Source organism: Mustela nivalis (assembly GCF_964662115.1).
Source record: "Mustela nivalis genome assembly, chromosome: 5".
NCBI classification, from domain to species: Eukaryota; Metazoa; Chordata; class Mammalia; order Carnivora; family Mustelidae; genus Mustela; species Mustela nivalis.
This window is the reverse complement of record NC_139024.1, coordinates 67,792,779-67,815,750: the sequence shown is the minus strand read 5'-3', so window position 1 is coordinate 67,815,750 and position 22,972 is coordinate 67,792,779. Positions and strand designations below refer to the sequence as shown.

Genomic DNA, 22,972 nt, shown 5'->3' with positions numbered 1-22,972 from the left:
ACAAAGACATGGGCAGCATTAAGAAAACCAGCAAGAAACAGCCTAGCACCCAGGGACAGCAATAACACAGTGTCACCACCCTGCAGGGTCCAAAGTGCCTGGGCAAGGGCACTGGTTATGGGAATTTGAGGGGATGGCTGTATAGAGAGAGGTATTCCACCTGACCTTTCCTGAAGGAAGTTCACCAACCCCAGGGCAATGTGGCAGAGAGGTTGTCTGGGTTAAATACCTTCATTTCAACTTCCTTACATCCTGCAAGTACTTCTCATTGGTAAAATGCCCCTGGACACACGAGGGCAAGGGGATTCCCTTAATTCTAATCCTAATCTAGGGAAAACAGAGGGAATCTAGTATAGAAACCATGGGAGATATTTGAGAGGACAGTCATTAACTTCAGATTAACTGCAGAGTAGACTGGAAAGCTGTGAAATCTGCAGCAAGAACTCAAGTTAGCATGGATGGGAGGGGAGGCCTATTTACAGATGACCGTGTATGTCCTTCATTGTGTAATTAATGTCTATATCAATAAATAGAGACAATTTGCCCATAGCCTAATAGCTATGTATTTCATGCAGCCAACTAGCTAAATCCATACAAATAGATGATTCCATTTCTACTCAGATAGATTTATATCTATAGTCAGTCCTCGTCTAATAACCACATGCCATTGTCCCACATACTAAAAAGCTGGCATCCCTGTAGTGATCCCTCCCTCCTTGGGAAACCCCTGATGCTGTTTCCATGATAAGCATACAGAGGTGGGGGAGGACATATAACCAAGGCTCTCTCCTTTGACCAAATTTTAATCAGTCTTCTTTAATCCCTGTATTTAGCTAGACCAGATCCTGGGCTTCCCTCTCCGCCTTTGTAAAATCCAGTTTGAGCAAGAATTGCTCAGTCAGTTCCGCAAAAATTTCCCACCCTTGGTATCTAACCAGCTTCAACCTCTGATCATTCTGGCCCACCTTCAGCAAAAATTCTGATGAGTCAGTCAAAAAGTTCCTTTAACCCTGGTGTTTCCTCTTAGTAATTTTCCACCCACTGTCCCACACCCTATTCTTTGTGAATAGATCCCCACTGGAGTGTGTGGGAGTCAGATTTGAGTCCAATCTCCCCTACAATACAAACCATGCTATAGTAGCCTCCCTTAAATAGTCTGTTTCGCTACCATTGATGAGGGGATGAATAATTTATTCTTTAACACACACACACCATGCAGTGATTTTTTTAAAGATCTTATTTATTTATTTGACAGACAAAAATCACAAGTAAGCAGAGAGTCAGGCGGGGGTGGGGGGAAGCAGGCTCCCCGCTGAGCATAGAGTCCAATGCAGGGCTCAATCCCAGGACTATTGAGATGGTGACCTGAGCCAAAGGCAGTGGCTTAACCCATTGAGCCACCCACTTAACCCACTGAGCCACTCAGACGCCTCTACAATAAATAATTATTAATTAAGAAAGACAATAGAGTCAATAAAAGTTATCTTTCTATCCAGAAGAAAGAAATGGAGTGAAATAAACTCATTTCAGCTAACTTCAAGGACAAACTAAAACATTACTTCTTTATTTATGGAGATTGATTGGCTTATGTTTATATCTATGTTACATCTATCCATATTATTTGTACTTCAGAGACCTCAAATTAATTTACAAATAAGTTTTCCAAACAAGCAATTATTAATTTGAAAAGTATTCAGTAAGAAATGTGGGAATTACTAGAGACCTGTTGGAAAAGATTTAGGAAGAAGACAGAAGCAAAATGTACATAAAAGATGTCAGTGCCTTTACTAGTAACAGCTTGTAAGAAACATTTGGTTCAATGCTGAGCAAGCATGTGGGATAGGTACTTGTTTTTCCAAAGAAAATCATGTACTGGTGTCCCTAGAAAGATAGTAGGTCTAACTTACGTGATTTTTTTAAAAAACGAAGAAATATTACAATGGCGAGATGTGGATCATTATCACTTTACAAAATAGTCCATTATTTCCAAGTTTCAATTATTAAAGGAAAGGGAGGAGATATCCATTGAAGAATATAATACGTTTACACAGTAATCATTGAAATGGGCGAATCCGGCTTACAATCCTGTTTAGTGGTGGGATCCACAAAGACAGGGATTCTAAAGGGAACATTATAAAAAAGAAACAGTCTGAACACTTAACTATGACTATAAAAACTGATGTGAATTAGGATGCAAGTAACATTGCTGAAAAGTAAATTACACAATATTTGAGCTTCAGGAGACATTAGAGAACAAACTGTGTGAAACCTTAATTTTCTAGCTGAAACTCCGTGAGATACAAAGGAATTCAAAGATTGCCAAAATAGTCTCACCTGGCACTGGCAGATGGCAGGACCAGGAGAGGACTCAGAAATCCTAGCTTCTGTGCTCTTTTCCTTCACCTCTGTATCTCCTCTGTCTCAATAAAATAACAAATAAGGAGCCTAATATTTTCACAGAATTTTAACTTATCCAAGGAATATTCGGTTGACTTCATTCTCTCCTTTCCTACACTCTCCTATAGAAACACTGAATAAAGAAGGACTGTATTTCTTTTTGAATTAAGAAGTTTTTCCCCACCAATCAAACCGTGGTGTCCTAAGAAGCATGTCCACAACCTCATGACACCACACAGCCCACTGCCACAGCACCATTCATCCTTCCTACTCCTTGCCTGCATTCAGTTAAAGAAGTCATTCTTGGTACAAATCAATAGTGCGTGTCCGAGATGAGAAGATCTCCCCACTCAGGCAGAGTTTCAGTGCCTTTCTGAACCATCGATAGGAAAAAACATAGATGATAGGGTTGCAGGCTGAATTGAAGTATTCAAGCCAGATAATGATGTCAAAGATCAGTGGTGGTGTGATGAAGTTAATAAGGCTGTCAACCAGCGTGTCAATGATGAAGGGAAGCCAACACAAGAGGAATATCCCCACAGCGATGCCCAGAGTCTTGGCAGCTTTTCTTTCACGTTTGGTAGCCCCAGCCAGGTTTTTGCTCAAGGTGTTGATCTGTTGAGCCTGCCTTGTGGCAACCACAAAAATCTTCACATACAAGCTGATCATGATGAGGCAGGGGAAAAAGAACATAGGAAAGTTTAGCCAGCCCCAAAACTTATTGAATAGCAGTTGGCAACTGCCAACACAAGGCATCTCTTCCAGCCACTGACTGAGCGCATTCTCTACCACATCTGTGTAGAGGAAGAAGGCAGTGTAAACTGCTGGGATCCCCCACCCTGCCAGGATGTACCTGAAGGCTACCCTGACCGTGAACTTGGAGGGATAGATCAGGGGCTCACAGATGGCACAGTGGCGGTCAATGGAAATGAAACAGAGATGGAAGATGGAGGTGAGGCAGAAGAGGGTGTCCAAGTAGGTATGCAGGCGGCAGAGGAAGTCTCCAAAGTACCAGCAGCTCTCTACTGAGCGAACGATGCTGAGGGGCATCACTAGCAGACCCAGAAACATATCAGCCAGAGCCAGGGAGAGCAGCAAGAAGTTGGTGGGAGAGTGAAGCACTTTGAAGTAGGACACAGCAAGCACCACAAACAAATTTCCTAGGACTGTAATCAGCATGCCTGATGCACAGGCCAGGTAGATGGCCAACCGAATGTCCAGAGGATGGATTGTCCTGGGGCATGACCCATTCACCTGATAGCAGAATGCTGTGGAATGTTCTTCAGCACCTTGGATGAGGACAGCGCTCATTTATGATTTCTTCTTTTCCTCTCTCTCTGGGAACTGGCCACCTGCCCCACCTCCCCAAAAAAAGATATAAAGGAGAAACTGAAGAGCGGTTTGGAACCTAGTGCAATTTCCTGCGGTACTGAATAAAATGTGCTCCAAAAATCAAAGCAATGTGGGATTTAAGATTTCCTAAGAGTCACTTCTCTGCTAACTCTGTTTTTTCTGACTGGGCACTTTTGAAATTAGTGTAGACTATATCTTCAAGGAAAAAGAAGAAGAATGTAAGCTAAATGTTCTCACAAAGACAAAACAGGCAATGTCACATTAGGCATTATTATTGAGAGGGTGCCTCTGCCATTTTGATAAGCTCACCCATTGTCAAGTGTAAAGTGAGACTTTAAGCTGTAAGTCTGAACCAAAGGAAGAATTCATTCTTTGTAACAAATCATCACTTGGAGAAGGAGTAACTTTTGGCTTCTCCCTTCAAGGCTTAAATAAAATGACAGTAAAATCAACAGCTTTTTAATTACATGTCCAGTTTCCCAAGAAAATAATTCAAAATGCAAATAATTGCACCACTGGTGTAGTGGTATCATGCAAGATTCCCAAAATGCAAATAATTAAAAGAGTAGAGAATGACCCCATTTCAGTTCTGCTGCTGCACAATTCTTAAAGAGAACACACATTGTTCATACATCTCTAAAGAACTATGTGTTTTGAAAAAGTATTTCTTCTATCTTAACACTAACCTGTGAAATTTTAAACAAGCTCTAATAAAATGAATTCAATGTTTCTAAGCTGCTTACATAGGTAGGAATCAGAATCACTTCCTCAGAAGAAGCCTTTCTTGTAGCAGGTGAGCATAGGTATGTAGAATTCCCTCCCAGCAGCAAAGATGACAGATGTGCAATCAGGATATGATTTTATACTCCAAATAGAAACTAGTCCTCAGAGTGTATGTCACACAAATGAGGGCTAGAGGAGCACCAAGGGACCTAATTTGCACTACTCACAAGTGTCAGGAGCTTGAGGCTCCTACTTGGGACAGGATCATTTATCCTGCCAATTAATTAGAGATAATTGAAGACACTGGTTTTATATGTTCTTTAGTTTTATTTTTGGTAAATTTCATATATCCCTTCTGCCTTAGGATTATTCGTGTACACTTTTTTCAACAAAATAGTTGAGAATAATTGATCATAAGCCCTTTGGTTTGTGACCCCCACATTGGATTCATCATGATTTTTTTTTTTTTTTTTTTTTTTGCTCTTAGGTTTTATCTTGGTTAAAGAAATCACAGTAGATGAAAAAGTTCCCTGAACACAGCAGTTAGATTCTGGTTCAATTACTGCTTGGGTCATGATTTATACCCTTCATCCCTCTGTCTCCTAATAGGTCAGAGTACCTATAATTATACTTAAACGCCCCTACTTCACATGGATATTATCAAGGAAAATAATATATTCAACCATATTCTGCTCTCTCTGATTTTTGGTACCAAACCTCCAGAGGATGAAATGCCTCTTTATGGCCTTAGAGAAATCTTTATACAATATAAGTCAAAATGACATTGCAAAAAGGACATAATTCTAAAGGTGACAAGAGATTAATCTGCCAGCAGAGCCTGTCATAGAAGGCGTAGAGGTCAAAAAGAATGAAGGAAAGAACATGAACAAAAAAAAATGAAGGAAGTTGGCAGGCCTCTCTACCTTCTCTACAAAGCCTGGGCTAAGCCCAGTAGTGATTGCTGGAAATTTGCCTTGTACCAAGTCCATATGCACAGATGCAGATTTCTGACTCCAGAACTTGATAATCAGACCAGGAAGGATCCTGCATTACCACAAACCATGACACCCCTCAGTTTATAAGACATAGTCCATCTGCGATCAGCCAGGGAGTCCTACAGCTCTAATGAGACCAAGAGGGACAAATCCCTTACAAATAAAATAAGGCCTGAAGGAGGAAATTCTCTCTTAAAAAAAAAAAAAAAAGTTTTGTGCTTTTTTGTTTGTTTGGGGGGATGTATTACATCAAATCTGAAATGCAATATTCAATCACAAGTCTATTTGGAGAAACAGAAATTAAAAAGACTATTTCTAGTTTTGTGATCCCTAGATAAGAGATTACCTAATTCTCTGCACCCAGTTTTCTCATCCATTAATTGAGTATAGTACACTACCTACACCACAGTTTTATCATGACAATGAATGAATATTAAGAACAGTACCTGTCAGAGTAAGCAGAATTGGACAGACAAGAGTGTGAGTGGATATTATTTCAGACCCCGTGTCAACCCTCCCAATTTAGGGCTCTTGTCCCCTCTTCCACTCACTTTCAGAAATACATTCCAGTTACATAACAGCTAGGAGGAAAAGTCATTGGAGTCTAGAGACTTTAGGTTTTCTTGCTTATCTCAGGACTCAGTGATGTTCCTTTCCACCAGCTTTCCCCAAAGGACTATTTATTTTAAGAAATAGGAAATATGTGTAAGTGAAATATTCATGAGATGGTCAAAGTGTTGTTTAGATTTAGGATTTTAACGATTAGTCTTGCTATTTTAATATCCCGAAAGCCACTAGTCTAGTCCACAAGACAGGAATATTAATATTTCCCCCTCCAAAGCAATGTCAGACTCCCTTGAAATAAACTATGAGTTTTGGTCCAGCAGAGAGAAAGGCGACTAGGCGATCTTCTAAAAAAGAAAAAAATCCAACCAATGATCTTCAGGGAATGTGTAAATCTTCAGCAAAGTTAGGGACAGTCAGTTAGTAAGTGCTTAAGAATTGCCTCTGCTCGTTTTGTAGTCTAAAACAGCAATCACTGTTGATGACTAAGGTCTGAGGAAGTGAGGGCTTTCTTTTCTTTTCTTTGTTCTATCAGAAAGAATTGTTTAAAAAAAAAAAAAGTCCCTTGAAGAAAATAAATATATAAGCTATTTCAGAACACGTTTAAAGAGTATAAATTTTCCAGTTTTTAGTAGCCCCTCTGTAATCCATAGACCAATTAAATGCATATGAAAGGAAAAACGTAGATTAGCAGTAGATGAGGTAAAAACCATGGGATTTATCAAGGGATAGACCTGGCTTTGAATCTTCTAATATTGGAGAAGTTGCATAATCTCTTAAAGGAACTAGGGTTTGAGCTAGGGGTTATAGGGAATGCTAAGATTCGATATTTCAGGGGTTGGAAATGGCTCCCTTATTCAATCTGATGACACATTGCTTTGACAGTTTTTCCTCTACCCCAAGCTGGGCAAAAATTTCCTCCTCCATATTCCCATAGCTTATTGTGCTTGGCTCTATCACAGAACATATTACCATGTTGTGTAATTAAGTGGCTATGTCTCTCATATTAGACTGTAACTCCCTTGAAGCCAGGATTTCAGTTTTATTCATCTCTGAACCACAAACACTCAAAGTAGCCCTTGGCACATAGTAGATGCTCAGTACATGTATATTGAACTGAGTGGTTTTTCAATACAGAGAGCACAGTGTCCATGGCAGCCATCGTGCTCCTGAGATAATGGCTGCTCTAGTCAACCTAGATACATTCTGGAAAGAGGAACATTGGATTTGGAATAAAAATGGAATGATTCACTTTTTCTAGGAACAGCCACCTCCCACTTGGGAAGAGCTTGTGGTGTTGTTTTGAGTAATAATTGAGCTGATGTTCACGGGCATCTTTTGTACATGACAAAAGTTCTTCCTGAAGGTAAGGAGTGATTATGACTACAACAGAAGCTTCCACTCACTCTTTCATTTCTCCTCTGTTTAGCTATGCTTTTAGTGGGCAAAAGAAAATGCTGGTCTACAAAAAGGACCCGTGGCCTCAGATCCAAGTTCCTTGATATTGTCACATGTTTTATGCTATTCTGAGAGCAAACGACAAAATGAGTTATGTACTGAGTGAAGGGCTGCCCTTCCTGTTCAGTCCCTAGGTTCTAGCAGTTCAAATACCTTGTTGAATCCCTAAAGAGGAAGGAAGATTCATCATGGAAAGCTGATGGTAAAACGTTCCTGCCATCCTGCAGTGCTCTATTACCCCATCAGATGCAGGAAGGAGTTCTCGCTCAGCCTAACTCCTCCTACTTCTTTGATTCTTCAAACAGAAGGAGTACCCTAGCCTCTGGCATGTTGCCTTCAGGATTAGGGGCAAAGGAAATTGCCTCCTGAAGAACTGTATTCCTATAACCATTAAAGAATAAACCAATACTCCACTAAGCATCTCAAAACCTAATTTTGATTTCAAATCCTGTCCTTTGATAATAATAATAATTTGCTGAAACATCTCAAGACCTAAATATGCTATATTCAAATAACCAAATAATAAATACAGTTCTCAGGAGACACTTTTTAAAAAATAAATCTATTTATTTGAGAGAGAGTGAGAAAGAGCACACAAGCAGGGAGAAGGGCAGAGAGAGGGAGAAGCAGACTCCCTGCTGAGCAGGGAACCTGATGTGGGGCTCCATCCCAGGCTCCAGGGACCATGACCCAAGCCCAAGGCAGATGCCCAGTCAACTGAACCACCCAGGTGCCCCACTGGAGTTTCTTAATATTCAACAGAACATGTAGATCCAGAGAGTATTGGAAATTCTCAATCTGACAGAGATATTATTAAATGTGTTTTGAAGTAATGAGTCACTTCCAATAAATAGTTTACAGTGAGGATAGAGTCAAAAAAGTAAAAGCTTTCACAATAGCATTTAGGATTTATATATTTGTGTGTGTATATATGTATATATTATATATTATATTACATATATTTATTAGGTATTATATGATTACATTAATATATTTATATAACTTATGTATAATTATACAAAATTATATAAATGATTTCATACATAATTATATAAAAGCATATAAATTATATAACTACATATCATTATATGATTATATGTATTATATGACAATATTATATATAATTATATTAAAATTTATATAAATATATATACATTAGAAACCTCTAAGGTTAAGATGTCCTGCCTGGATGTGTGATATCATATGGCCAGATCATAGAATGGAGGGGTTTGCTTAACCAAATATTCTGATATTACTATAAGAATTATTGTAATAAAATGCACTTAACATTAAAACCTCTGCTAATGAGGGGCGCCTGGGTGGCTCGGTGGGTTGACCCGCTGCCTTCGGCTCAGGTCATGATCTCGGGGTCCTGGGATCGAGTCCCGCATCGGGCTCTCTGCTCAGCAGGGAGCCTGCTTCCCTCTCTCTCTCTCTCTGCCTGCCTCTCCATCTACTTGTGATTTCTCTCTGCCAAATAAATAAATAAAATCTTAAAAAAAAAAAAAAAAACCTCTGCTAATGGTAACAAGTTTTGTCTTTAACTTATCAGTGTCTGAAGGTTATCATTCTGAAAAGCAACCTTCCTTCCTGTAAAAGTAGGCCAAGTTATAAATAAAATGCATCAGCTGCATATAAACAGTTCTAAGTTTGCAGATATATTCTACTTGGTTGGAAGAGTCCTTCTATTGAGTATCTGCATTTGAGAAATTTCCCAATCTGCCATTACAAGATAGTGAGCAATATTTCTATATGACCAAATCATTCTATGAAGCACTTTTGCTAGTGAGTCGCTAGGAAAGGGAAGGGAAGATCTTATTTCTATTCTCAGGAAGCTCACTCTATGAGCACTCTATGAATGCTTCTATTTTAAAGGTTGCAAATGTTTCTGAGTCAGTAAGTCATTTTCCTCTATGCACTTCTGTCGGCCCTGTCCCCATGTTCCCTAATAGAATATTGTGCACATATGACCAAAGAGAAGAGGAATTAAATTCAGTTCAATTTCTTCTTTATAAATAGGTTCTTTCTTCCATCATCTCTCCCAAGAGATGGAGCCCCCACTTATCTAACTTTATAATTGTTTATTTCTGTGAATTTGAGTAATTCTCATTTTCTTCAGAGTTTCTATGTTTCTATTATCCAGTGAACATGTTCAAAGATTTTTATGGAAACAGAACCATACCAGACCCTGTGGGATACAAAAAATGGAAAATAGAAAGGTATAGCATCATGCAAAAGAAGCTTCTAGTCTAGTGAGGAACCAACACACCTATGTACTTTCAACTCTGTCACAAAGCAGATATCAGAGAAACAGGTTTGGGGCAATAAGGTGCGCACAGAGGGAAGTTGCTGGATACATTCAGTTTGAGAGCTTGAAGGAGCATTCAGAAAGATACTTCATTGGTAATAAGAAATGAGGGACTCAAAGTTTGGGAGAAATAATATAGCTGGAAATAAATATATTTCAAAGAAGTCTACATAGATGTGAATATTGAGGCTGTGCACTTTTTAACGTTAAAGCAGGGCTTCTCAACCATGGAACTCTTGAAGTTTGGGGTCAGATAATCTTTTTACGTGGGGGCTGCTCTGTGCATTGTAGACAGTTGAGCTGTATTCCTCAGCTCTACCTTCTAGATGTCAGTAGCACATCTTCCCTGACTGTGAAAACCAAAAATGTCTCCTGACATTGCCAAAGGTTCACAAGGGGCAAATCTGTCCCTGATGGAGAAGAACCATCAAATTAGGGTGATGGTGTGAATGGTGAAAAGAAGATTGTAAAGGACAAAATAAGTTTATGGGGTAGAAAGAAGAGAAAGACAGAAAGACACGTGAAGAGACATTTGAGACAGTAAGTATTATCTTAGAACTATGGGGTAGGGCAGGAACTTCAGTCTGTGAATGAAGATCAAGCTTGGTGAATAATTAGTATGGACACACAGGCACTCAAAGAGGTGGAAATACCACCTATATGTTTATACACATGTTCTCTCTCCATATATATGGGTATATATATAAACATTATATATTGGGAGAAAGAAAAAATATATTCCTAAACTCTTTCTTTATTCATTCTTCTTATTCAGAAAGACTTTAATCAAAACATCACAAAACTCACATCAATCCTTTTGGAATGAGATTTAAGTCAGAACCACCAACAAAAACAAGGAAATAAAAAAAAAAAGGAAAAAAAAGAGAGTAGCTGCGCCTGTCTGCTTCCTTCTCCCCTTCACATTCACATCACTCACATGCTCAATAATCTAGGTTCCCAGTGTACTCAAGCTCGCTCTCCCACTCCTCTACGATATAACAATAATCTTAAGAAAGACTTAGATTAACCCAGTGTGGCTGCCAGTGAGTGTGGAGATCAAATAACTGTGTCTCCTCCTCCGATGTTTACAAGAAAAAAAGAGGATCCCCATTTGATTTAAAACAAAGAGATGAAACTCCAAATCCTTGGTAAATTCAGGAATCAGCAAACCATGGGACAGAGTTTCTTTTTATTGGAGATGCCTTCCCCAAACCCCAGAAATTGACCAGTTTGGTAGCTCTGGTACGCCCAGAAAGCTAGATCTATTCCTCCTGTTTAGGTGTCCGACACCAACATGAAGACTGTCTTTATCCAGCAAGTCCATGGCCCTACCTTTGGGGGAAAAAGCATCCAAGATTCCATGACCAAAAAGAATGGCGAACATTGCCTAAGCATCTGCAGGAAATAGGTTTAGGGAGGAAGAGTCAGGCTGAAAGATGGTTCCCGTGACAATCGTCCTCAAAGCCTTGCGAAACCAGGGATAAAACATACCGTATATAATGGGATTGAAAGTGGAATTGAAATAACCCAGCCAGAGAAAGGCATTGTATAAATCTTCAGGAGTTGTAAAATTAATGAAAGGGTCTGTGATCGTCAAGACAAAAAAGGGCAGCCAGCACAGCACAAACACTCCCATGACTATGCTTAAAGTCTTGGTGGCCTTGCTTTCTTTTTTGGATGATACTTTCATTTTGCTTTCTGATCCTGCCTGTTTCCTGGTAGGACCCATGCCAATTTGCCTAGCATGCTTCCTAGCTACTGTGAAAATGTGTATGTAAATTCCCACCATTACAGTCCCAGGGAGAAAAAAGGCTATAAAGGAGGCCAGCACCCCCCAGAGCTTGTTAAATATCAATACACACAAACCTGTACAGTCAATGGCTGCAACAAAGTCTTCTGCACCAATTATGTTGAACTCTGAGAATACCAGACCAAAGGCAAAAAAGATGGGGATGGACCAACTAATGAACAGGAAGACCTCTATTACAGAGATGGTGATTTTGGTGACATAATGCAAAGGATCACAGACAGCATAGTAGCGGTCCACAGAGATGAAGCAGAGGTGAAAAATAGACGTGGTACAGAGCATGATGTCACAGCAGCTGTGGACTTTGCAAAAGAGGTCTCCAAAATACCAGCAGGACTCGATGGACCTGACCATACTGAAAGGCATGACCACACAGCTCAACAAAAAGTCCGTGGTGGCCATGGAGAGGATCAGGAAGTTGGTTGGGGACTGGAGCTGCTTGAAGTGGGCGATGGAAATGATCACAACCAGGTTGCCCATCATGGTCATCACTATAGCACCAATCATGACAATGTACATGGTACACACACTCAACACAGACCTCACATTTCTAGGGCAAGAGTTGTTGACCAAAGCAAAGCAAAATTGTCCTTCTGGACGGTTCCAAAGATCAGATGAATTCATTGTCTTTGTCCTGTGGATACTATTAGTCTTCTCCAAAAACACTATGTTTCTCTCCTTTCTATAAAAGAAAGAGGAAAAATAATAAAAATTGTTGGTGGACAAATTTTCTGAAAGGCCCAACTAGCTGCCATTCTAATCCCAAGCTGAACTCCCTATCTACCAGGAGCATTGCTTCCTAAATTTTAATGTACACAGGAATCACCTAGGGATCGTTTTAAAACATAGATTCTATCTCTGGGATAGAGGTTGAGAGTCTGCATTTCTCACTGGTTCTCTGGAGATGCCCCTACTAGTAGTCTAAAGACTGTCTCTTAACTAGGAAGGAACTAAAGACAACTAAATTAATATTGTCACCCAACGTCTAAGTAACCCAGTTATAACCACCTAAGCAACCTAGGTAAATGTCCATGTTCTGGTTGCACTACTAGGCAGCCCTTACTGGGATTCTCAATCTAGACACAGATTGAGAATCCCCTCAAGAATAACCAGGACCTGTGGAACTATTATTCAGTGTTTAGCTCAAACAATGATTAGAGTCTAAAGATTGTGCTTTTTTTCGTTCCTTAATTTCTCTTGTGGGTATTTGCATATGCTTTGGATCCTGTTGCTTGTTATGTCCTATTCAATTTAAGAAACATTTCTCTTGCTAACGTGAATATGGTTTTTTGCATTTAGAGCAATTTATGGTAAACCGAAAATGTGCTAAAGCCTACAAAATTATACGCTTGAGTAATCTCAGAAAAAAGGAGGAGGAAATACTGAAGTGAAAGATTCTGTAAATCTCATAGGTTATCTCCTTTCATATAGCAACTGCATCCATGAATTCAAATTTAAGTTGCGGTCTCCTGTCCACAGATTGCAAGGCTTCTATTGGTAACAAATTTGACACACAAGCATGCTCATTGTTTAAACTGTCACTTACATAATTGATGCTGTTGCCCTGAAAATGGAGAATGATGAGACTGACTTACTCAGAGTAGGACTGAGGTTTGATTTTTGTTTTTCCAGGGACAAGACTGGATGTATGACTCTGATGACCAACGACAAGCATTACTGAGATCTAAAGCCAGGTTGGAGAAATGGACTTTGGTCTGAGAAGAATACATTAAATGAGAATATAAGTACCTTTGAAAATAATTTACCGTATTTGCTACTATAGCTCAGCAATTTTTTCTATTGTGTATTACTTGACATTTTAATACTATGGCACATTTTATTTGGATATAATAATTTAACTTCTCAGATTATCATTTTTCTTTACATGGGTTTTAATTGTGCCAATCAAATATCATGCAATGGAGCTGAACTTGAGAAACCCAAACACAGAGAAGTAAGAGGTAAAAAGGACGAAGACTTATTCCAGTCCTTTTTAGACTAGATTATCAACTTTGGAACAAACAGTACAAATGATCTCTTCACTTATCACTTAAGCCATAAAATACTGACTATTTTGAAGTCTTTTTTTTTTCTAAGATGGTGTTTTTTTTTTTTTTTTTACGAATTTATTTATTTATTTGACAGAGATCACAAGTAGAAGAGAGGCAGGCGAGGGGCGGGTGGGCGAGTGCGGGAAGCAGGCTCTCCGCTGAGCAGAGAGCCCGAGGCAGGGCTCAATCCCAGGACCCTGAGATCATGACCTGAGCCAAAGGCTCAGAGACCTGAGCCACGCAGGCGTCCCTGAATATATTAAAGTCTTAAATACCAAATTAACTTCTAAAATAAATTAACTTTATTCTGCTTTTTATTTTCTTTGTTTTTGTGAATTTAAAATTTTTTCTTTAATTCTTTTAAAAAATATCTTTAAAGGTAGCTAACAAGTACCACAAAATTAATCATTTGTCACTGTCTTTCCATAAACACAGCATTCCTTGTACAAAATATACTCTTCAATCTTTCATGGTATAATTTGGGGAGTTTGAATTTATTTTTGAAATCTTAATACTTGAAAGAATTGCTATAACTTAAACTCGGGTTTACAAAGTGAATGTCCTTTATTTCCTCTTACTTATATTGTGTGGGAGGAAAGACGGTATGAAACAGCTTCCTGAACTTAATCTCAAGTTTCTGGCCCAAGGTTATCTCTATCAGGGAAGCCTTTAAACATTTAAGTGTTAGAGCAAGACAAAAAGAGTAAGACATATACATTTACCTAAAAAGTTATTACATGAATGAATTGGGAAGGTAATGAAAAGGTAATTATACTTTAAGCCTCTACCTGTAAGTTTTTGGCCCCAAATTACAAAAGCAAATGTGGCTGCTGGTCTCCTGCTTCCTTAAACAAGGAAAGTGTCATGAGATCAAGTACAATGATGGTTTTGTTTTTTATTTAAGAACATAGCAGAATAGGTTCCTTTACTTTGAAGATGCACTTCCAAAAAAAATACAGTAATTTTAATACAGTAATTTTAAACAAAGTTAAACCCACTATGACATCTCGCTTTTATCAGAGAATATTATTGTTATACCTTTTATTTTTTTATTATTTTTTAACCAATAACATTTCCAGGGGCCAAATGAACGACAACATTGTAAACCATCACAGGAGGCACACATAGGAAATTATTAGTCATTTTTGCTAAGAGGTAATAAGAAGCATTTGCAAACAACTCTGGAGAGGAGGATGAATTGTATTACCTTTATTTCAAACTTAATTCCTTAAGGAGAAAGATAACATAAATATACACAAAGGATCTGAAAGAATGATTTCCTTAGAATTGCAAAGAAAAAAATGAAAAAGGACTCACGTAATAATTTCCGTTAAACATCAAATACCTAAAATTCTAATAATATATGTATTTCCCCCAAATAAGAAAGACAATATCCATCAGGCTCAATAATGTATTATAAATAAAGTGAAAATTTTAGCAAAGGACATATCATACCTGCTTCATCAGGCATGATTTTTCTTCCCTTTGTTGGCGGGATAGCTCAGCCGTTTCACCTCTGAGACTATTTCTGTGGGGGAAAAAGATATTATCTTCTTTTGATGTATCTCACTCATAAAATAGATTCTTAGGTAAGGGAACTTACTTGTGAAGTAGATTTCAGAAGGAACTGCTGTGGGTCCTCCTATCATTGCCACTTTAGAATTTCCATGTTTTAAAAAAATGATCCAGATTTATTTTTTAGATCAGTATTTTAAGGTTGGCTCCTTTCTACATGCAAAAACAAAACAAAACAAAAAAACAAACAAGGATAAATGCGTCTGATCTTGGTTTACCAGAATTTGTCTAAAGAGGTAATTTGGAGCTGAAAATTTTGAGAGATGAATTGTCTGCTGTGCTGAGGTTTCTTACCATGCATATGGGCATTGCGCCTCACCGGCTCTCCTCTTTGCTGATATTCCACCAGAAAAGGCACGACAGCCCAAGTTCTTATGAATAGACTCTTGGCAGATTAGCTGTCGTCAGTACATATACACAGAATATGCCTCCTGAGGCTGCATTACCTACTTGGTCCTACTTTGGACAGGTGTGTCCTGTAACAACATTCAGTGTGCTGCCCGAGAAGTGATTACAGCAGGTCACTGGAGAATTGGCTCTGGGAGGGCGAATCCGTTCGTGTGACTATTTCTTTGACCTTACAGAAGGCCGAAGTGGAGAAAAATGAAAGAAAGGGAGGAAGGGAGGAAGGGAGGATAAGGAAAGAAGGAAGAGTAAGGAAGGAGAAAACTTAGTTAAAATTCAAAAAGTGCTCACTCCACTTTTTACCAAATGATAGACATTTTTAAACACTTTAATCCCGGGGCACCTGGGTGGCAGTCAGTTAAGCTCCCGACCCGTGGTTTCAGCTAAGGTCATGATCTTAGGGTCCTGGCATTGAGCCCTGCTTGGGCTCTGTGCTCAGCGGGGAGCCTGCTTCAGAGTCTCTCTCTATCTCTCTCTCTCTCTCTGCCCCTCCCACTCACGCTCGCTGCTCTCTCTCTAAAATAAATCAAGAAAATCTTTAGAAAAATAAATAAGTAAAATAAAATGCACAACAGACCACATCACTTAAAAAGAAAATAAAAATTAAATACTTTAATCCCTAGTGAAAATTTGATTTATTTGTACCTTTTCCTTTTGCTGCCCTGCACAGTTCAGTGATATTCAGTCTGCAGTAAAGTCCATCATTTTCCAAATGAAGGTCTCAGCCAGACAAAAAGCACTAAGAACCATGTTTCAAACCAACCAAATGGAAAGTGAAAACTGCTGTCACCACGTGGGTGTTTTCATGAACCCTGAGGGAAAGTGTTTCTATTAGTGTACTACAGTTCTAAACGACAAGCTTCAAGTTGTTTACATTGATAACTTTGTCATTCGTCAAGGACACAAACTTGTTATATCTCAATACTCAATGCTTTAGACAACATCAGAGATTCAGTATTTATAAAATAAAATAAAATAATAAAATAAAATAAAATAAAATAATTTGTATTTAAGCTAACTAGTAAAAATCAACTTTATTTTGTCCTCTGAGGATTTTTCTTTATACAATGAAAAGCCTCAGTGAATGGGGTTAGTTAGAATATGTTGCATTTTCCTTTTATGCTCATCTGGGTTTACAAAACTTTTCCTTCCAAACTTCTTCCTAGACAGAGCACTAATAACATCATAGTATGGTTTTATGAATTTTTGTTGCATCAGGAAGATGCAACATCAAGTAAGAAAAATAAAAAGGGAAATTATTATTTTAACTGAAAGAAATTCATTATGAAGCTGTTTTAAGAGATACTGGAGGACTTAGGACCGGTTAATGGCTTGTCCAGGCTCCAGCTGAGGCTCAAATGTATGAAAATAACTCCTCAGGGAGCTTCTGAGATGATAGCACAGAGAGAGACTTGGCTGCTGCAGTCAGGTTCTGAGCTGTCTGACCCATCATCAAAGCTCTCCCGGGGCTCCGCGAGGGCCAAGAAGACGACTGGAACACCAGGACTTGGTTTTTACGGAAAGAACTTAGTTTGCCAGAGGAAAAACAACGGCATCCTTTGGATCTTAGGAACAGCTTTTCTGTCCTTGGCATTCATTTACCAGTGAACCCCTCAGCTGCTCACCCCCAAGATGAGTGAAGTAGTATAGGTAGAGTATAAATAAGAAGAAAGTGATATAGGGTAAAATGAAGATCGAACAATAAGTAAAAAAGAAAGGATGAGAGGAGAGAAGGAAGGAAGAAAGGAGAGAAGGAAGGAAGGAGAAACCAGATTAAAACTGGTTTTAACCAGATTGAAACTGCACATTTGATTTTTCAATAGGATTTTCTTCATTCACCAAAGAACTAATAGATCTAAATTAAACTAAAAATAGTTTCAGGTTAGGTATATTATACTTGAAAAGCTTTGCAAAATATCTGGTCATCTCTTCTTATGTTTCCTTTTCCCCACTAGGGTTCAAATTTCTAGAGGACGGGGTTTAATTCCAGTTTATCACTGTTCTGTTCTGTAGGTCTCCGGGTAGGCAGGGGTCACTATGCTCTGTACTCAATCACAGAAGGAGAAGTGAAGGGATACAATGGAATCACTGCGATGCAGTAAAATGAATATCAAAAAGCAAACAACTGAAGTATTTCCTGATATATGGCAATGAATTTACATGTGCTTGCATGGATATTTAAGTTATGATATTTCCAAATAATGGATATTTTACAGACTTTTGGAAAAATTATGCAAAACCTTTTCCTGATGTAGAATGAACCCATAAGAGGTATATTAAGTGAAATAACCAAGAGGCAGAACAACATTAATAGGTATTTTGCCATTTTTTTTAAAGTGTGAGAGAACAGAATGTGAATATATGATTGTTTGTGTATGTCTAGAAAGACATGTAGGAAAGTGGTTGCCTCTAAAAAGGACATTTATAAGAGAAAAGAACTAAGACTAGAGGGAAATTTATTTTATAGTCTATAGACCTTGATTCCTTTTGCTTTTTTCATATGCATGCACTCCTTTACAAAAATTAAAAATATTCTTAAATAAGTTTTCTTTATCTTATTTTTCTTTATGCTATCCAAACGTATTAATTAAAAATTTAGCGAGCTGTAGCAGAATTTAAAAACCCTTATAACTCAGGCTCATGAAGTCTCTGAATTAGAGAAATGCAGTCATTCAAATCCATATTATTAACATAGTTTATGTTCAGTTTAAAGGAATCTCTGTATATTTGTCATTTTCAGTATTTGTAGTATTTAAGTGATCAGCAAATTAAGGCATTTATCACCATAGCTTTGTGATTCCCACTTAAAATATGTTATTAATTTTTTTCTGTTTTACAATTCTTAATAAATTTTTTATTGTGGTACAACACACCCAGTAAGTACACAAATATCAAGCATATAGCTTATGAGATTTTAAATACATATACATCTGTACAGCCATAATCCAGAAGAGACATAGACTATTTCCAGGATGCAGATGATTTCTTCTTGCCCCTTTCCAGTTATACCTCTCCCCAAGGACAAACCAAGTGGAAGGGGAGGGTGAGATGCCCCCAGGTAGGGCAAACAGAGGAATGGGTTACTGGGGGCCAGTGAAGCCTTCAGAAAAGTGGGAAGCCCAGGAAAATGACTAAATGTGACAATACAAAGTAAGGCCAAGTTGGACGTCGACAGACTTGATGCCTTTGGTGAGAATTTTAAAAACCTTATCTCAGAACAATGAAAAGCTACATTCACCACGTGTCTAACAAGAAACAGATGGTGTGGTCAGCCTGGGTGACTGAGGAGAGTTTAATAAAGGGCTTATATACAAAGACATGGGCAGCATTAAGAAAACCAGCAAGAAACAGCCTAGCACCCAGGGACAGCAATAACACAGTGTCACCACCCTGCAGGGTCCAAAGTGCCTGGGCAAGGGCACTGGTTATGGGAATTTGAGGGGATGGCTGTATAGAGAGAGGTATTCCACCTGACCTTTCCTAAAGGAAGTTCACCAAGCCCAGGGCAATGTGGCAGAGAAGCTGTCCAGGTTAAATACCTTCATTTCAACTTCCTTACATCCTGCAAGTACTTCTCATTGGTAAAATGCCCCGGACGTCCTGGGGCAAGGAAATCCCTTAATTCTTTTTTTTTTTTTTAATTTTTAAATTTATTATTTTATTTTTTAATAAACATATAATGTATTTTTATCCCCAGGGGTACAGGTCTGTGAATTGCCAAGTTTACACACTTCACAGCACTCACCATAGCACATACCCTCCCCAATGTCTCCCAACCCCCCTCCCCCAAGCAACCCTCAGTTTGTTTTTTGAGATTAAGAGTCACTTATGGTTTGTCTCCCTCCTAATGCCATCTTGTTTCATTTATTCTTTTCCTACTCCCCTAACCCCCAATGTTGCATCTCCACTTCCTCATATCAAGGCAATCATATGTTAGTTGTCTTTCTCCTATTGACTTATTTCACTAAGCATGATACCCTCTAGATCCATCCATATCGTCATAAATGGCAAGATTTCATTGCTTTCGATGGCTGCATAGTATTCCATTGTGAAAATATACCACATCTTCTTTATCCATTCATCTGTTGATGGATATCTAGGTTCTTTCCATAGTTTGGCTATTATAGACATTGCTACTCTAAACATTCAGGTGCACGTGCCCCTTTGGATCACTACATTTGTATATTTATGGTAAATACCCAGTAGTGCAATTGCTGGGTCATAGGGTAGTTCTATTTTCAACTTTTTTAGGAAAAAAGTTGCTGTTGTCCAGAGTGGCTGCACCAGCTTGCATTCCCACCAACAGTGTAGGAGGGTTCCCCTTTCTCCACATCCTCACCAGCATCTGTCATTTCCTGACTTGTTAATTTTAGCCATTCTGACCGGTTAATTTTAGCCATTCCCTGATGCCGAGTGATGTGGAGCACTTTTACATGTGTCTGTTGGCCATCTGGATGTCTCCTTTGCAGAAATGTCTGTTCATGTCTTCTGCCCATTTCTTGATTGGATGATTTATTCTTTGGGTGTTGAGTTTGCTAAGTTCTTTATAGATTTTGGACAATAGCCCTTTATCTGATATGTCATTTGCAAATATCTTCTCCCATTCTGTCAGTTGTCTTTTGGTTTTGTTGACTATTTCCTTTGCTGTGCAAAAGCTTTTGATCTTGATGAAATCCCAATAGTTCATTTTTGCCCTTGCTTCCCTTGCCTTTGGTGATGTTTCTAGGAAGAATTTGGCGAGGCTGAGGTTGAAGAGGTTGCTGCCTGTGTTCTTCTCAAGGATTTTGATGGATTCCTTTCTCACATTGAGGTCTTTCATCCATTTTGAGTCTATTTTTGTGTGTGGTGTAAGGAAATGGTCCAGTTTCATTTTTCTGCATGTGGCCATCCAATTTTCCCAACACCATTTATTGAAGAGGCTGTCTTTTTTCCATTGGACATTCTTTCTTGCTTTGTCGAAAATTAGCTTACCATAGAGTTGAGGGTCTATTTCTGGGCTCTCTATTCTGTTCCATTGATCTATGTGTCTGTTTTTGTGCCAGTACCATGCTGTCTTGATGATGACAGCTTTGTAATAGAGCTTGAGGTCAGGAATTGTGATGCCACCAACTTTGGCTTTCTTTTTCAATATTCCTTTGGCTATTCGAGGTCTTTTCTGGTTCCATATTAATTTTAGTATTATTTGTTCCATTTCTTTGGGAAAAAAATGGGTGGGATTTTGATAGGAATTGCATTCAATGTGTAGATTGCTTTAGGTAGCATAGACATTTTCACAATATTTGTTCTTCCAATCCAGGAGCATGGAACATTTTTCCATTTCTTTGTTTCTTTCTCAATTTCTTTCATGAGTACTTTATAGTTTTCTGAGTATAGATTCTTAGCCTCTTTGGTTAGGTTTATTTCTAGGTATCTTACAGTTTGAGGTGCAATTGTAAATGGGATTGACTCCTGAATTTCTTTTTCTGCTGTCTTGTTGTTGGTGTAGAGAGATGCAACTGATTTCTGTGCATTGATTTTATATCCTGACACTTTGCTGAATTCCTGTATAAGTTCTAGCAGTTTTGGAGTGGAGTCTTTTGGGTTTTCCACATAAAGTATCATATCATCTGCAAAGAGTGAGTTTGACTTCTTGTTTGCCAATTTGGATGCATTTAATTTCTTTTTGTTGTCTGATTGCTGAGGCTAGGACTTCTAGTACTGTGTTGAATACCAGTGGTGATAATGGACATCCCTGCCATGTTCCTGACCTTAGCAGAAAAGCTTTCAGTTTTTGAGAATGATATTTGTGGTGGATTTTTCATGGATGGCTTTGATAATATTGATGTATGTGCCCTCTATCCCTACATTTTGAAGAGTTTTGATCAAGAAAGGATACTGTACTTTGTCAAATGCTTTTTCCGCATCTATTGAGAGTATCATATGGTTCTTGTTCTTTCTTTTGTTAAAGTGTTGTATCACATTGATTGATTTGCAGATGTTGAACCAAACTTCCAGCCCTGGAATAAATCCCACTTGGTCATGGTGAATAATCCTTTCAATGTACTATTGAATTCTATTGGCTAGTATTTTGGTGAGAATTTTCACATCTGTGTTCATCAAGGATATTGGTCTGTAATTCTCTTTTTTGATGGGATCCTTGTCTGGTTTTGGGATCAAGGTGATGTTGGCCTCATAAAATGAGTTTGGAAGTTTTCCTTCCATTTCTATTTTTTGGAACAGTTTCAGGAGAATAGGAATTAGTTCTTCTTTAAATGTTTGGTAGAATTCCCCCGGGAAGCCGTCTGGCCCTGGGTTTTTGTTTGTTTGGAGATTTTTGATTGACTGTTTCAATCTCCTTACTGGTTATGGGTCTGTTCAGGCTTTCTATTTCTTCTTGGTTCAGTTGTGGTAGTTTATATGTCTCTAGGAATGCATCCATTTCTTCCAGATTGTCAAATTTGTTGGCATAGAGTTGCTCATAGTATGTTCTTATAATTGTCTGTATTTCTTTGGTGTTAGTTGTGATCTCTCCTCTTTCATTCATGATTTTATTTTTGGGGTCCTTTCTCTTTTCTTTTTGATAAGTCTGGCCAGCGGTTTATCAATCTTATTAATTCTTTCAAAGAACCAGCTCCTAGTGTTGTTTATTTGGTCTATTTTTTTGTTTGTTTGTTTGTTTCTCTTTCATTGATTTCTGCTCTGATCTTTATTTCTCTTCTCCTGCTGGGTTTAGGGTTTCTTTCTTGTTCTTTCTCCAGCTCCTTTAGGTGTAGGGTTAGGTTGTGTACCTGAGACCTTTCTTGTTTCTTGAGAAAGGCTTGTACCGCTATATATTTTCCTCTCAGGACTGCCTTTGTGGTGTGTCGGAGGCAGGCCCCTGGCCAGGGCGGCCTCCGCCATTAAAAGATGGCGCCTGGCGACTTGCCAAGAAAAGTTGCCTCATGAGACTAAGCAGAATGCCCAAAGAGGAGGTAAACAGCATTGGTTGCTAGCAAAAGTTGTTCGTTTAGGTGCGCAACCTGATTCACTCCCTCCTGTACCCTGCTCGCTGATTGGTCGTGTAAGCGTATATAAGTGTGTAGACTTGCAGAAATAAAGAGAGAGAAGATACATCTGAACTGGGGTGTCTTGTCGTCCTTGCGGGTCGAGGGCGATAAATGGCGCCAGCACCCAGGAACTAAATAAAGGAATCTTGCAAGGTAATCCGCAGTAAAGCGGGGAGTAAAGGTCCGCAGGTAAGCACGGACATTAGCCACGTTCAAAAGTGGGAATTCCGCGGTAAAGCGGGGAGTAAAGGTCGACTGAAGTATATGCGTGTAAAAAGTTAATGTGTTAGTGTCTTTAACGTCCGCATCTG

At 38.7% G+C, this 22,972-nt stretch overlaps 1 protein-coding gene and 1 pseudogene across 2 annotated transcripts; both read right to left on the bottom strand.

Moving 5' to 3' along the window:
• Positions 1-2,694: 2,694 nt before the first annotated feature.
• LOC309865220 (trace amine-associated receptor 5 pseudogene) lies at positions 2,695-3,708 on the bottom strand (annotated as a pseudogene). Its single transcript has one exon. The product of its transcript is annotated as a trace amine-associated receptor 5 pseudogene (transcript).
• Positions 3,709-11,185: 7,477 nt separating this feature from the next.
• On the bottom strand, positions 11,186-12,229 carry LOC309865217 (trace amine-associated receptor 4; the record flags this gene model as incomplete). Its single annotated transcript, XM_082731441.1, has 1 exon — positions 11,186-12,229. The coding sequence occupies one exon, from the start codon at positions 12,227-12,229 to the stop codon at positions 11,186-11,188; it is 1,044 nt and encodes a 347-aa protein (XP_082587567.1).
• Positions 12,230-22,972: the final 10,743 nt, after the last annotated feature.